This window comes from Vipera ursinii, assembly GCF_947247035.1.
Source record: "Vipera ursinii genome assembly, chromosome: 2".
Classification (NCBI taxonomy): Eukaryota; Metazoa; Chordata; class Lepidosauria; order Squamata; family Viperidae; genus Vipera; species Vipera ursinii.
The window spans coordinates 214,038,139-214,050,237 of NC_139513.1; the positions used below are offsets into that span (position 1 = coordinate 214,038,139).

Below are 12,099 nucleotides of genomic sequence, written 5' to 3' on the forward strand. Positions count from 1 at the left end.
CAAAAAGCCACCTATCCTCCTTGTATGGAAAAAAAGTGGGTCTATCCTTTTTTTGCCTTGTTCCCTTCTTGTATTCCAAATTAAATATCCAAACCTTCATATGCCTTGACTAAGAGAAATAAAAAGAGAATATTGGCTGTTTAGAGATTGCAGGGTTCTGAGGATAGTGTCTGTTTACCTTGAAAACAAAGGTGTTTTGCTGCAGGAGACAGGGTTGCAGAAGTGTGTGGTGATAGCATAAGACAGATTGTTATGGATAGTTGTTACCAGGTTAATTGTTAAAAGTCTACTTTAAAGTGGTCATCAAAACAGATATTTTCTCCTTTTTTCTCCCTTAGACGTTTAAACATTTTCTTGTCTTTCCCCCTGTAATAATAGCAATACCTATAAAGCAAATATCCCATAAGCTTTCCAAGACCGTCAATTGTCTTATTTTAAATACCCCTATAGTTACACTTTTGATTTATGTATTTGTGTAATTTATTTACTGCATTTCAGTTCTCTCACTTCAGGTTTATTGCTGGTTTGGGAGAAGTTGTCATTTTACAGCGTAGATACAAATCAACAATATATCTAGATGTTTTGGTTTTCAATACGTTGAACTTTGTTTCCATAGGCTTTTTATCTGATCAGTATTTGGTACAAGTGCATGTATATAGTTTTTTTTTTAATTACTTGGTACCCAAGGTTTTTTGGTTTTTTTACTGAGAACTCAAGAAGTATGTCAGGGAATTTTCCTTAAATTAGAATTCCTTCTAAAGCATAGCTACACAGAGTAAGGTAAGGTAAGATAAGATAACCTTTATTGTCATTTAAAATTAAATTTAGTTGCTTGCTCTCAAAAGTGTACACATACATAACACACATTTAAACATGCTATACACAACATGAACATATAGTTCAACACAGTGTTCTGTGTGTCTCCATATAGTTGTTTGCAACAACATTAATTTTCCTGATGGGTTTTTTTTTTTTCAGTAGTAAAACGTCTTGTGGAAATTGAATGGCAAAATAGAAATGTCTCATCCTGTTGTCTGCTACCAAAATTCCCTTCTACTGGTTGGGTTAAAAGTTTCCTGGGTCCGAGAACTTTTCATCCATACTCTTGGATGGGAGTAGCATTTCCCAATCAAGGACGGTGTCTGAGGGTCTTAGTGGAACTCACAGCTCTTGCTCAGAGCAGGTGGCATCTGTAGCCAAGGAAGCCTTTGCTTATCTGAACACGGTGCACTAATTCAGGAGGTTTTTTCATTTGGTCACTCAAACTCTAGTCACCTCAAGGCTTGAGTTGCAGTACGCTCTGCATGGGCTACCCTTGAAAACCACTTGGAAGTTTCAACCACAGAATGCAGTGATGTGTGAGGTGATGGACATGCCTCAGTATGCTTATAGGATATTTCTATTCCATGAGCTGCAGTGGTTACCAGTCTGCTTCTAGCTGCAATTAAAGGTATCGGTTATTTACCTACAAAGCCCTTTATGGCATATGGCCAGGTTATTTAAGGAACTGCCTACTCCCATAGTTTCTGTATGGCTGGTACATGCTAGCAGAGTTGGCTTGATCTGGATCACTTCAATTAAACAATGTCAGCTATTGAGACTCAGGAAGCCACCTTCTCTGTTGTAGGACCCATCCTTTGGAATGATATTGCCCTGAAATCTTGGGCTCCAAGCCTGTTCGCATTCCATAAAGCCTTGCAGTCCTGGTGGTTCTCCCCTTGTTATTTTTATTTGTCTGTATTTTGTGTCTGGATGCCATCTTGTTTTTGGTTTGCATTGGTTGGTTTTCGTGTAGATATTTGTGAACTTCCTAGAGTTAATTGGACTCAGGCAGTCTAAATTAAAGTAAATAACGTAATGTAAATATATCATATTACACTAAATCCTGACCCATGTTTATTATCAGCTTTAATATTAACAAATAAATATTATATTTGTTACAGCGGTAGTACAGATGCTTCTGTGCTGTTTCAGTCAGGCAATTCTAGGCAGCTTGTAATAAATAATTAAAAATTGTCAAAAAATAGTAAAGAACAATAGGAACTATCAGCATAAATTCAACTTAATGGTAATATTAATATATATATATAGCATTATGTAATACCAAACAGCCAGATTCATTCTGACTCAGATGCATCACCCATTGTTGTCATAATCATCAAATGCACATTTAAGAAGCCATTATTTTTAAAAGCTTAAATACTAGGAGTAAACATATGGGAGGGCATAACAAAAGTTTTTGCCCGTATTTTGATGCCTTGTTTCACTTTGCTGTGTCTCTTATAAATAGATGTGGTTTCACCCACCTGTTGGTTTCCATCTCTTGTGTTCTTCCTCGTTCGCAAATGCTTTATATGTTATATTGTTTCTTATAAAAATCCACTTCAGTTGTCGAATCTGGTTTTTTTTTTGTGTTTTGCTTTCTATGATTCTGTTGGCTTACTTATACCTAAAAAGAAAAAAAAACATCCTAGAGATCTTTTGAAGCAGGAGGAGGCTATTGTAATGCTTAGAAATAATTGCTGGATTCATTTGTGCTTTTTTTCCAGGAGTTTCAAGGGGTGTGGGGTTTATCCGGTTTGACAAGCGGATTGAAGCTGAAGAAGCCATCAAGGGCTTGAATGGACAGAAACCTCCCGGGGCCACGGAACCCATCACCGTAAAGTTTGCCAACAATCCAAGCCAAAAAACAAATCAGGCCATCCTCTCCCAGCTGTACCAGTCTCCAAACAGGAGGTATCCTGGACCCCTTGCTCAGCAAGCTCAACGTTTTAGGTATGTGGAACCGTACGTTGTTTCTTATGTCAACCGGTCTGGATTTTCTTTTCAACCAGTATCTCTGGAGAAATGTATTTTCCTCACATGAAAACTGTTGGGTTGTTAAATTTAATATCTGACAGACACAGCAGAAAGTACTTTGAGGTACTGCCATCTGTTGGCAGCTATAAAAAGAAGAGAGTTTTACATAGGTAGGTAGCAATATTTAACTGGAAAGTGTCTGTTGTTCAGTTTGCAAGATGGTTTTAGGGATATTTGTTAAACTGTTAAGAATAAGATGTTTCTACAAAGTAGAAAAGCCGTCTAAATCCTGTTTCTGTATTAAGTCTTCTTTGGAAGAAATCTTTTTTTTTCTGCGCTAGAGTCTCTGTAATTACTCTGCATACTTTTTGGAATGGGGAGTTTTCCTTTATTTTGTATGGATCTCTCTTCCGATGACACAGACACAGTGCTGTCAGCCATACGTTTTTCTCTGTGATATTTTAGTGTGCTAAAAAAAGACAGATGGCGTGAATTGAAACAAATACTGTATTAATCTACATTCACTAACTGCTCAGGGCTTTTATTTTAATGTTGTTTTATAAAAGATTTGTTTGTGAGAGAGGAGGAGATCAAGAGAGGGGATAAACAGGCTTATATTCAACTTGATGCTAGTTTCCTACCGGAATGTAAGAGAAAGAGATTAGTTGTGCTCATCAAGTAGCAGAAAGCTCAGATAAACTTTGTTTTAAAGAAACCTTGGGACTTTATTATTTTTTTTAAAAAACGTGCTTATTTAAACACCTGGCCAATGGCAATCTCACCTAAACAATTTAATCCAAACAGCTTCTTTTCATGTTGTGCTGTTAAATTTGTTCACCCAGAAAAGCATCCATTCTAGTGAACCCTTCTTTTGGAGCAGGAAGTGGGGGGGAATAAAACAACCCTCAAATGTTTTTTATTCAGTATTCAGTGGATTTCTGGAGTATTCAGTTTCTGCTCTGTTTTTGTTGTTCAAAGGATATATTCTGTGAAGCCGCTGAATATTGAATGAAAGTAGACTTGCCCTTTCTCCATAGGCAGACTGCCTGCTCCAGAAGTGAGTGCCAGGGCAGATTTAGAAATGGTCAGAAGAAGAATTCCAGATTGCCTCATGCCTGATGTAAGGCCACTGGGGAATTGTTGCTGCACTGACATGAAAAAAAAGAGGTAAATGAACTTTTGCAGAAATAGTTGGTGCCAGGGTTGGGGCACACAATCTCCAGTGGCCTTAAAAAAAAACATGACTAGATCTTTCTCACAATGCCATGGGCCGGCTTATCGTCGAAAGCCAGGGAGGCAACCTCGGCTCTTTTATGACTCATGGACTTCAACTCCCATGAGTTGAAGTCCATGAGTCATAAAAGAGCCGAGGTTGCCTACCCCTGGTCTAAAGGATGTTCATTATATCAGCAGTGGTGGTAGATGACTGTGAAAGGGATAGGCCCAGAACGCTGGAATGTGCATACAGGTTTGGAAATGGAGGAACGAATCCCAAGGTTGCCATTCATTTTTGCCCGTGTCTTTCCATTCCATAAAAATGGACTGAACTGCATTGCTTTTCCATTTTCTTTTTAAAACAGCACATTAAATCATGTTGTCCAGAACAATTTTAACATCGAGCGTTAAGGATTACTTGAGTTTTTAATCCATTCTGCTGTGGTGTTTTATCAAATAAAAGAGCCATGGGTTCCAAATGTGAACGGTGTTACTTGCTCAGTTCATATCAACTTAGGAATTGTTCAGGTTCCTCCGTGAAGTTTAGAAAGGCATAGCTGCACACACAAAAATGTAGAAGAGTGTGTGTGTTTATGTGTTTGAATAGGTTTTAAAGACCTTACCTTTGCAGTTGTCTTTGATGAGTATCTGATATTTAGATCCAGTGCTAGTATACTAATTCAAGTACATTATGCTTGCCATTGCTGTATTCCTACTATTGTTCTTAGTTAAAAGTGTTTTAAAAGCAATTAAAGAAAGCTTGTAGGCTTCAGACACTGGGAAAGTATATGCGTACTTTGAAATTTTCTTTTTATTTGGTACAGGCTCTGATAAGCACCACACTTAAAAGAGCAACTGTGACTTGAGTCCACAATTGTTGATAGGAGATTGTATTCTTAATGCCATTCTCAAAATTAAAAGTCAGAACACTCCCAAGTATCTCCACAAGTCGTTAAGTTACTGCAAAGGTTTTGCAGGTAGTCCTCAACTTACGAACACAATTGAGCACAAAATTTCTGGTGCTAGGTGAAACAATGGTTAAATGACCTTTCCAGCCACAATTGTTAAGTGAATCCTGCAATTGTTAACTTAGTAACATAGTTGTTAAATGAATCTAACTTCCAAATCGACTTTGCTTGTAAGAAGGTTACAAAAGGTGACCCTGGGACATTGCAACTCTCATAAATATGAGTCAGTGGTCAACTGTCTGAATTTTGATCATGTGACCATGGGAATGCGGCAAAGATAAGTGTGAAAAACGGTTGTGTCATTTTTTTTTCAGCGCTGTTGTAACAGTCACTAAACGAACTGGGGTCAGTCAACGGCTACCTGTCCACCCAAGATAAAATGTGTTGATTTGTATTTTTTTTTCTTCAGGACCCAGATTGTTGGGGGCAATAAGCTGACTTTGTAATAATGCCGTTTGGGGGGGGGGGCGAAAGCCCTAATAAGCAGGCATATACATAGAATGAAGGCTATTGCTAAGCACATTGGTTTGTGCTTTAAATTGTAAGCCGCCCTGAGTCTTCGGAGAAGGGTGGGATATAAATGGGATTAAAAAAAACAGTCCTCAGTGATGAATTGCACCATAAAGCCAATCATAGGAGTGAATATATGTTTGAATACTTATTTCAATTAAACTTTCTATGATTTAATTCAGTTTCACTTTCCCAAGTAATGTAAAACCATACAGAAGGTGAAATTTTCAAGTCTTGTATTGAAATGAGACAGCTGAGTCGAAGAATATGAGTTTTTCTGTCTCTGTTTCTCTTTGAGAGAAAATTTCTCAAAGTTTGAAGCTTGGCAGTATGGTTCATCTTTTCGTTAGAGGTGTGTGAATTGTACTAGACGCTTTAAATGGATAGCCTTCTTACTAAAATACATATATCATCCCAAAATTGTCATGGTGGTGCAGTGGTTAGAATGCAGTACTGCAGGCTACTTCGGCTGACTCCCGGCTGCCAGCAGTTTGGCAGTTCAATTCTCACTGGCTCATGGTTGATTCAGCCTTCCATCCTTCTGAGGTCGGTAAAATGAGGATCCAGTTTGTTGAGGGCAATATGCTGACTTTGTAAACCGCTTAGAAAGGGCTGTAAAGCACTGTGAAGCGGTATATAAATCTAAGTGCTATTGCTATTTCAGACTTTGGGCCTTCTAGGCCTTCCACCAGCATGGCGAGAACAGTCACTAAAATGCTTGATAGAATATGTTCTTCTATGCTGCTTACTTGGTCTCTTCTCGTAAATGAAAATGATTCCTTGGATTGCCATTATCGAGAGTGTTGATAGTTTAATAAAGCTGTGATTCAGGTTAGCTTTGGCAGGAGAACTAACCTTTTTTGTGGGCAGAGATGTTATTTTTTTGGAAATTACTATTGAGAATGACAATGAACAGGGGAGCAATAATGCAAGGAAGTCAGCAGAGGGCACAGTGCTGAAATTTGTTATTCTTTTCCCCCTGCTTTGGGGGTATTTTCCAGTGTTTCATTACTGGAGCTTTATATTACATTTATTTTAGTTCCTGACAAAAAGATAGGAGGAAATTTCATGGTTTTTTTTCCAGAATGTTAAGTTCCTTCTAGGGAATTTAAGAGAAGGAGCAGAGCTAGTCCTGAATCCAGTCCTGTGAAAAGCTCGTTCTGAGTTACAGAAACCAATAATATTAAATCAGTAGTTTTAGCTCATGCCATTGCATATCTATCTGCAGCTGCATAAAGAAGATGCCAAAATGTCAGCTAATCTTAGCAGGCTAATTATGTGCAACAACCAAAGCAGCATTTTAATGTCTGACTAGATTCCACTTCTCAACATATGACATTGAAAAATGCTATTGTTTTCATGTTCCTTATTTCACATTGGGAAACAATATACAAACTTGTACAAACATAATTATTATTATTATTATTATTTAAAAAAATCTGTATATTTTCCTGCCTGGATCTTATTTGGAAATGCAGGAACAACTGAAACTTGCAAGTCAGTCGGTGATTTCTTAATGGAGCTACCATTATACGTATTTTTTTAAAAAACTGTAATTCATATTTCATCGGTGCTGGTTTGCTGTTCAGTCACTACTACTTGCTTAACATCACGGATATAGAGATGGTTGGGTTCAAATTATTGGCCACTGTTATTCACAATCAAAGATAGATAGATGGAGACTGTTTTAATGGCAACTTCTACACAATTCTTAACTACTTGGTAATGGATGTAAATTGACAGTTTTGTTAGAAGGTGTATATTTTACAATAAAGCTCATGAGAGTGGAAGTAGTTAAATGGAAGCAGTGCTATTGTTAAAGCAACATAATGCTCTATCGTCACTAAAATATTCTAAGAGGTAAAGACTTAAAAGAATTACAGTACAGTAATTCAAAAGCAGTATTCCATCTTCCCATTCTTTATTCTCTAGAGGAATCTAAATGTGTGATATTTTGTGTTCAACGTGTTGAAAGACTTGAGTTCACATGCCAACAATCCCAGGTGAAATTGGTGATTATTAGAATTTACATTAAAACCATAAATATTGCCAGTTACCTGATTGTTAAAATTTGCATATTTGAGCCCAAACTGGTAAAATACATATTTCTGGTGCATTCAATAAATAATTTGAGTATCATCTTATGGACATTTTTTGAGCTGGTTTATGTGCAATTATTATCTGAAACATGATTTTTTTAAAAAAACAAGACCTATCAATTTACAACGTGGTTTGGAAGTCTGTAAAACACACAGCTCATTAATGACTATCAGTACTTCTCACACATTTTTCAATCAACTCTAAAAAGGAAAAGAAACTGTCTCCCTCATTCATTGGTCTTCTCTCCCTTTCATGCAATTATTAATTCATAATTAACAACATATTTTAGATTTAGGGAATGGAAGACTTTTAACGACCGACCAAAATGGCCTGTTTTATTGGGCTCTATATTTGCTTCTACTTAAGTAAAATAAATCATACCCAATTATCAATATGTGAAGATTGCAGAAGTTATACCCAAATTTGGAATTTGTTATTAGGAGGTTTAACTGCAAAAATAATGTCATATATCCGTTGTGGCGAACCTATGGCATGAGTGCCACAGGTGGCACGCAGAGGCCTCTCTGTGGGCACAGGCACCGTCCCCCCATTCCTAGGCCTTCAGCTGGGTTTTATAAAAACTTTTCGCTTTAGGCCTCCGCTACCGTGTGCAAAAAAAAAAAGGTTCAATCAATCATTTTCAACTTCTCGCGGGGAAAATATATCTCACAAAGTTGGAATTGATTGAACCTTTTAGTCCCACCCAGTCTGCCGTTACCACCGCAGCCATGCCCACGCAATGGGGCACTTAAAAAAAAAGAAAATTGGTATGCCTTTGTTGGTTTATGCTGAAATGATAGATTTCTGACATAGCTGCACTTTCTGGCAGTTAGCATTTAACCAAGGCTAAACCTTAACAGCTTAAAATGTACAGAGCATCAAGATAATTTTGTAATCATACACTCATAATCTAAAATCTTGAGAAATAAAATTGCTAGTAGAATTTCTGCAGAAGTATGCACACAGACATACTTTTCATTCATTCATCCCAATCAGTTCTCAGAGTAAGGCATGAAAATATTGACAAAATTGTTTAGTCTTTGATGCTCATATTTCTAAAAGGATCACTATATTAAATAAAGCATCTGAACTATGTTAATGTGTATACAGTATCACTTCAGACATGCCTAATGGCCTTGCTCATCCAGAATTAAAAGGCTGAGCCTGAGTGCCTTTTTTTTTACATAATTACCCAATATCAACTTGAACTGAAGCTGTATTTATGAGAATTTGTGGACAGTATCTTCTCAGCAAAATTCAAGCAATGCCAGTGCATTATCATTGCACAACTGCAATTTTCCACACAGTATAGTTTAGAAAACCTAGCAACATAATATAATCAAAGTAAAATATTGAAAGGCTAAGTAAACCTTTGCTAAATGTGTTTTGCAGGTTGGACAATCTGCTCAATATGGCTTACGGAGTAAAGAGGTAATGACAAATTGTGTTACATCCATAATTAACTTTACTAATAACATATTGTTTGAACTAAGAGTAATGGTACTTCATGTGTTTGATTTATCTTGAGTGACTTTTGCATGTACAGAGGTTAATGATTCATTTCCATTTATCACTTCCTTTATCAGCTTTCTACCATTGTTTAGGGCAGAGGTAGGCAACCTTGGCTCTTTTATGACTCGTGGACTTCAACTCCCAGAATTCCTGAGCCAGCCGTGCTCAGCCATGGTAGCTCAGGAATTCTGGGAGTTGGTCCGCGAGTCATAAAAGAGCCAAGGTTACCTATCCCTGGTTTAGGCCATCCAGTACCTGCCATTTAAATGATTTATTTTGGAATCCTTTGTATTTGTCTTTCATTTTGAAAGAATTCAGAGGTCTTATATACTTATATACTTATGCTTCTCGGCCTTTTGGCTAAGATCAAGTGTAGTATCTGTTCTTATCAGTTTGAGGGACGCGGTGGCTCAGTGGGTTAGGACGCTGAACTTGTCGATTGGAAGGTTGGCAGTTTGGCGGGTCGAATCCTGAGTGCCGCATAGCAGAGTGAGCGCCTGTTACTCGTCCCAGCTTCTGCCCACCTAGCAGTTCGAAAGCATGTAAAAATGCAAGTAGAAAAATAGGGACCACTACGGTGGGAAGGTAACAGCGTTCCGTGCTAGTCATGCCGGCCACATGACCACGGAGACGTCCTCGGACAAGCGCTGGCTCTTCGGCTATGAAACGGAGATGAGCATTTTAGTTTTTGAAAAGGAATTAAAAGATTCCTGAAATTGAATATACTAGCACTATAAGCAAAAATCTTACTGTTCCTTTCTCTTTTTAAAAGAAGATAATACTAGCCAGTCCTTAGCTAAAACAATAGAGATTTCTGTCTGGTTCTGTCTAAAACGGGTGTTCAAACTTGGCCCTCTTATGATTTGTGGACTTCAGTTCCCAGAATTCCTCTACCAGGCATGCTGTCCACAAGTCATAAAAGGGCCAAGTTTGAACACCCCTGGTCTAAAAGCACAACATGAATTTTTAGTAGATGTATTCTCTCAACAGAGCCTCTCTCTGCAGCCCATGTTCTGGAGAACTGGGATTTGGAACCATCTTGGGGGGGGGGAAAGTAATCCACTCATCTGGTAATAGATCTAGAGTTTTGAACAAAGCTAGTTGTTAAAAGAAAGGGACGTGGTGGCTCAGTGGGTTAGGAGGCTGAGCTTGTCGATCAGAAGGTCGGCAGTTTGGCAGGTCGAATCCCGAGTGCCGCATAACAGTGAGCGCCTGTTACTCGTCCCAGCTTCTGCCAACCTAGCAGTTCGAAAGCACGTAAAAATGCAAGTAGAAAAATAGGGACCACTGCAGTGGGAAGGTAACAGCGTTCCGTGCGCCTTTGGCGTCTAGTCATGCCGGCCACATGACCACAGAGACGTCCTCGGACAAGTGCTGGCTCTTCGGCTTTGAAACGGAGATGAGCACCGGCCCCTAGAGTCGGAAACGACTAGCACGCATGTGCGGGGGAACCTTTACCTTTACCTTACTTTAGTTGTTAAAATCAAACTGCTTAGTTTTTATATAATCTTTTTGTTTGCATTACTCCCAACGCACAAAAAGCAAATTCCCAAGATCCTTGGTTAACCACATTCCAAATGTGGCAATCACAATATTCCTTAGACTTTTTAATAGCAGACTACAATTTGCTTTTCTGTCATATCAGCGTTGAAAGTAATTGAATTAGACAGCTTATCCCCAGCCCAGGCAGAAAGCAGAATAATCTGACTTGAGAAAGACTTACTACAGGGCATCAAGTCGCATAAGTAGCACATACCTTTGGTCAAATGGCACTATAACACTAATCAAGTGCTTTTTTTAAAAAAAAAAATATTTTTATCCTGCCTTTATTTCTTTACAAATAACTCAAGGTGGCACACAGACTTAATAATCCTTCCTCTTCCTGTTTTCCCCACAACTTCCCTCTGAGGTGGGTTGGGCTGAAGGAAACTCGCCCTAAGTCACCCACCTGGCTTTCATGTCTAAGGCAGAACTAGAACTCAGAGTCTCTTGGTTTCTAGGTCAGCATCTTAACCACTACACCAGACTGCCTTTGTATATATCTATAAATAATGTAACAAAAAAGCATACTTAAAAGAAGAAACATTTGACCCACAAGATGTAGGCCAGGGGTGTCAAACTGCCGGCCCATGGGCTGGATGCATCATAGCGAAATCGTGCCCGCCCCATTGCCGGCAATGGCAAAAAAAGTCATGATACTTCACTCATGCGATGTTCCGAGTTTGACACCCCTGATATAGGCAGAAAGGCACTTGGTTTAAGTTTCTTGAAAGCATGTTGATATATAAAAATAGGTTTCATTCTAATCTTGAAAAAGTTTTCTTCTAAAAAAAGTATTTTGTCTGTCTTTTTTTTTTTTACCCTTCTACATTGATTAGCAGGTTTTCTCCAATGACCATTGACGGAATGACCAGTTTGGCTGGGATCAATATCCCAGGACATGCGGGAACCGGATGGTGCATTTTTGTATACAATTTAGCTCCTGATGCAGATGAGAGCATCCTGTGGCAAATGTTCGGACCCTTCGGAGCCGTGACAAATGTGAAGGTTATCCGCGACTTCAACACAAACAAGTGCAAAGGTTTTGGATTTGTGACTATGACAAACTATGACGAGGCCGCCATGGCAATAGCCAGCCTGAATGGATACCGCCTTGGAGACAGAGTCTTGCAGGTTTCCTTTAAAACAAACAAAACGCACAAAGCCTAATGAGGTGTCTGTCCTCAGCCCAATTTATATTTGAAAACTATTCGACAAAGGCAAGTTAAAAGAAACTTTATACATTAGTAAATGTCTTTGTAAGTCAGTGTTGAGATGGGGGAATAACAGACTAGCATCCTAAGAAATATTGCGAGATTTTTTATTGCTAGTATTTGAATTAAACTTCTTAAATATCTTATGTTTGAATATGGACAAGAGGTACAGGGTTTTTACCTGTCACAATGCATTCTATTGCCTTCTTTGAAGAAGGTGGACCTTTTAAAAAATGTTTGAG

General features: G+C 38.4%; 1 protein-coding gene across 7 annotated transcripts in view; it reads left to right on the forward strand.

Annotated features, from left to right (window-relative positions):
* The window catches only part of ELAVL2 (ELAV like RNA binding protein 2), a gene marked incomplete at both ends in the record, with an annotated part of 73,959 nt that extends 62,146 nt beyond the window's left edge, over nucleotides 1–11,813 (forward strand). For 2 of the 7 annotated variants that reach the window (XM_083351963.1, XM_083351958.1), the window contains 3 exons: nucleotides 2,550–2,775; nucleotides 8,985–9,023; nucleotides 11,483–11,813. In XM_083351963.1, coding sequence (XP_083208089.1) covers nucleotides 2,550–2,775; nucleotides 8,985–9,023; nucleotides 11,483–11,813 — 596 coding nt within the window. Of the gene's footprint in view, nucleotides 1–2,549; nucleotides 2,776–8,984; nucleotides 9,024–11,464 lie in introns of all 7 variants that reach the window. The other 5 variants (XM_083351964.1, XM_083351959.1, XM_083351962.1 and 2 more) reach the window with 4 other exon arrangements.
* Nucleotides 11,814–12,099: the final 286 nt, after the last annotated feature.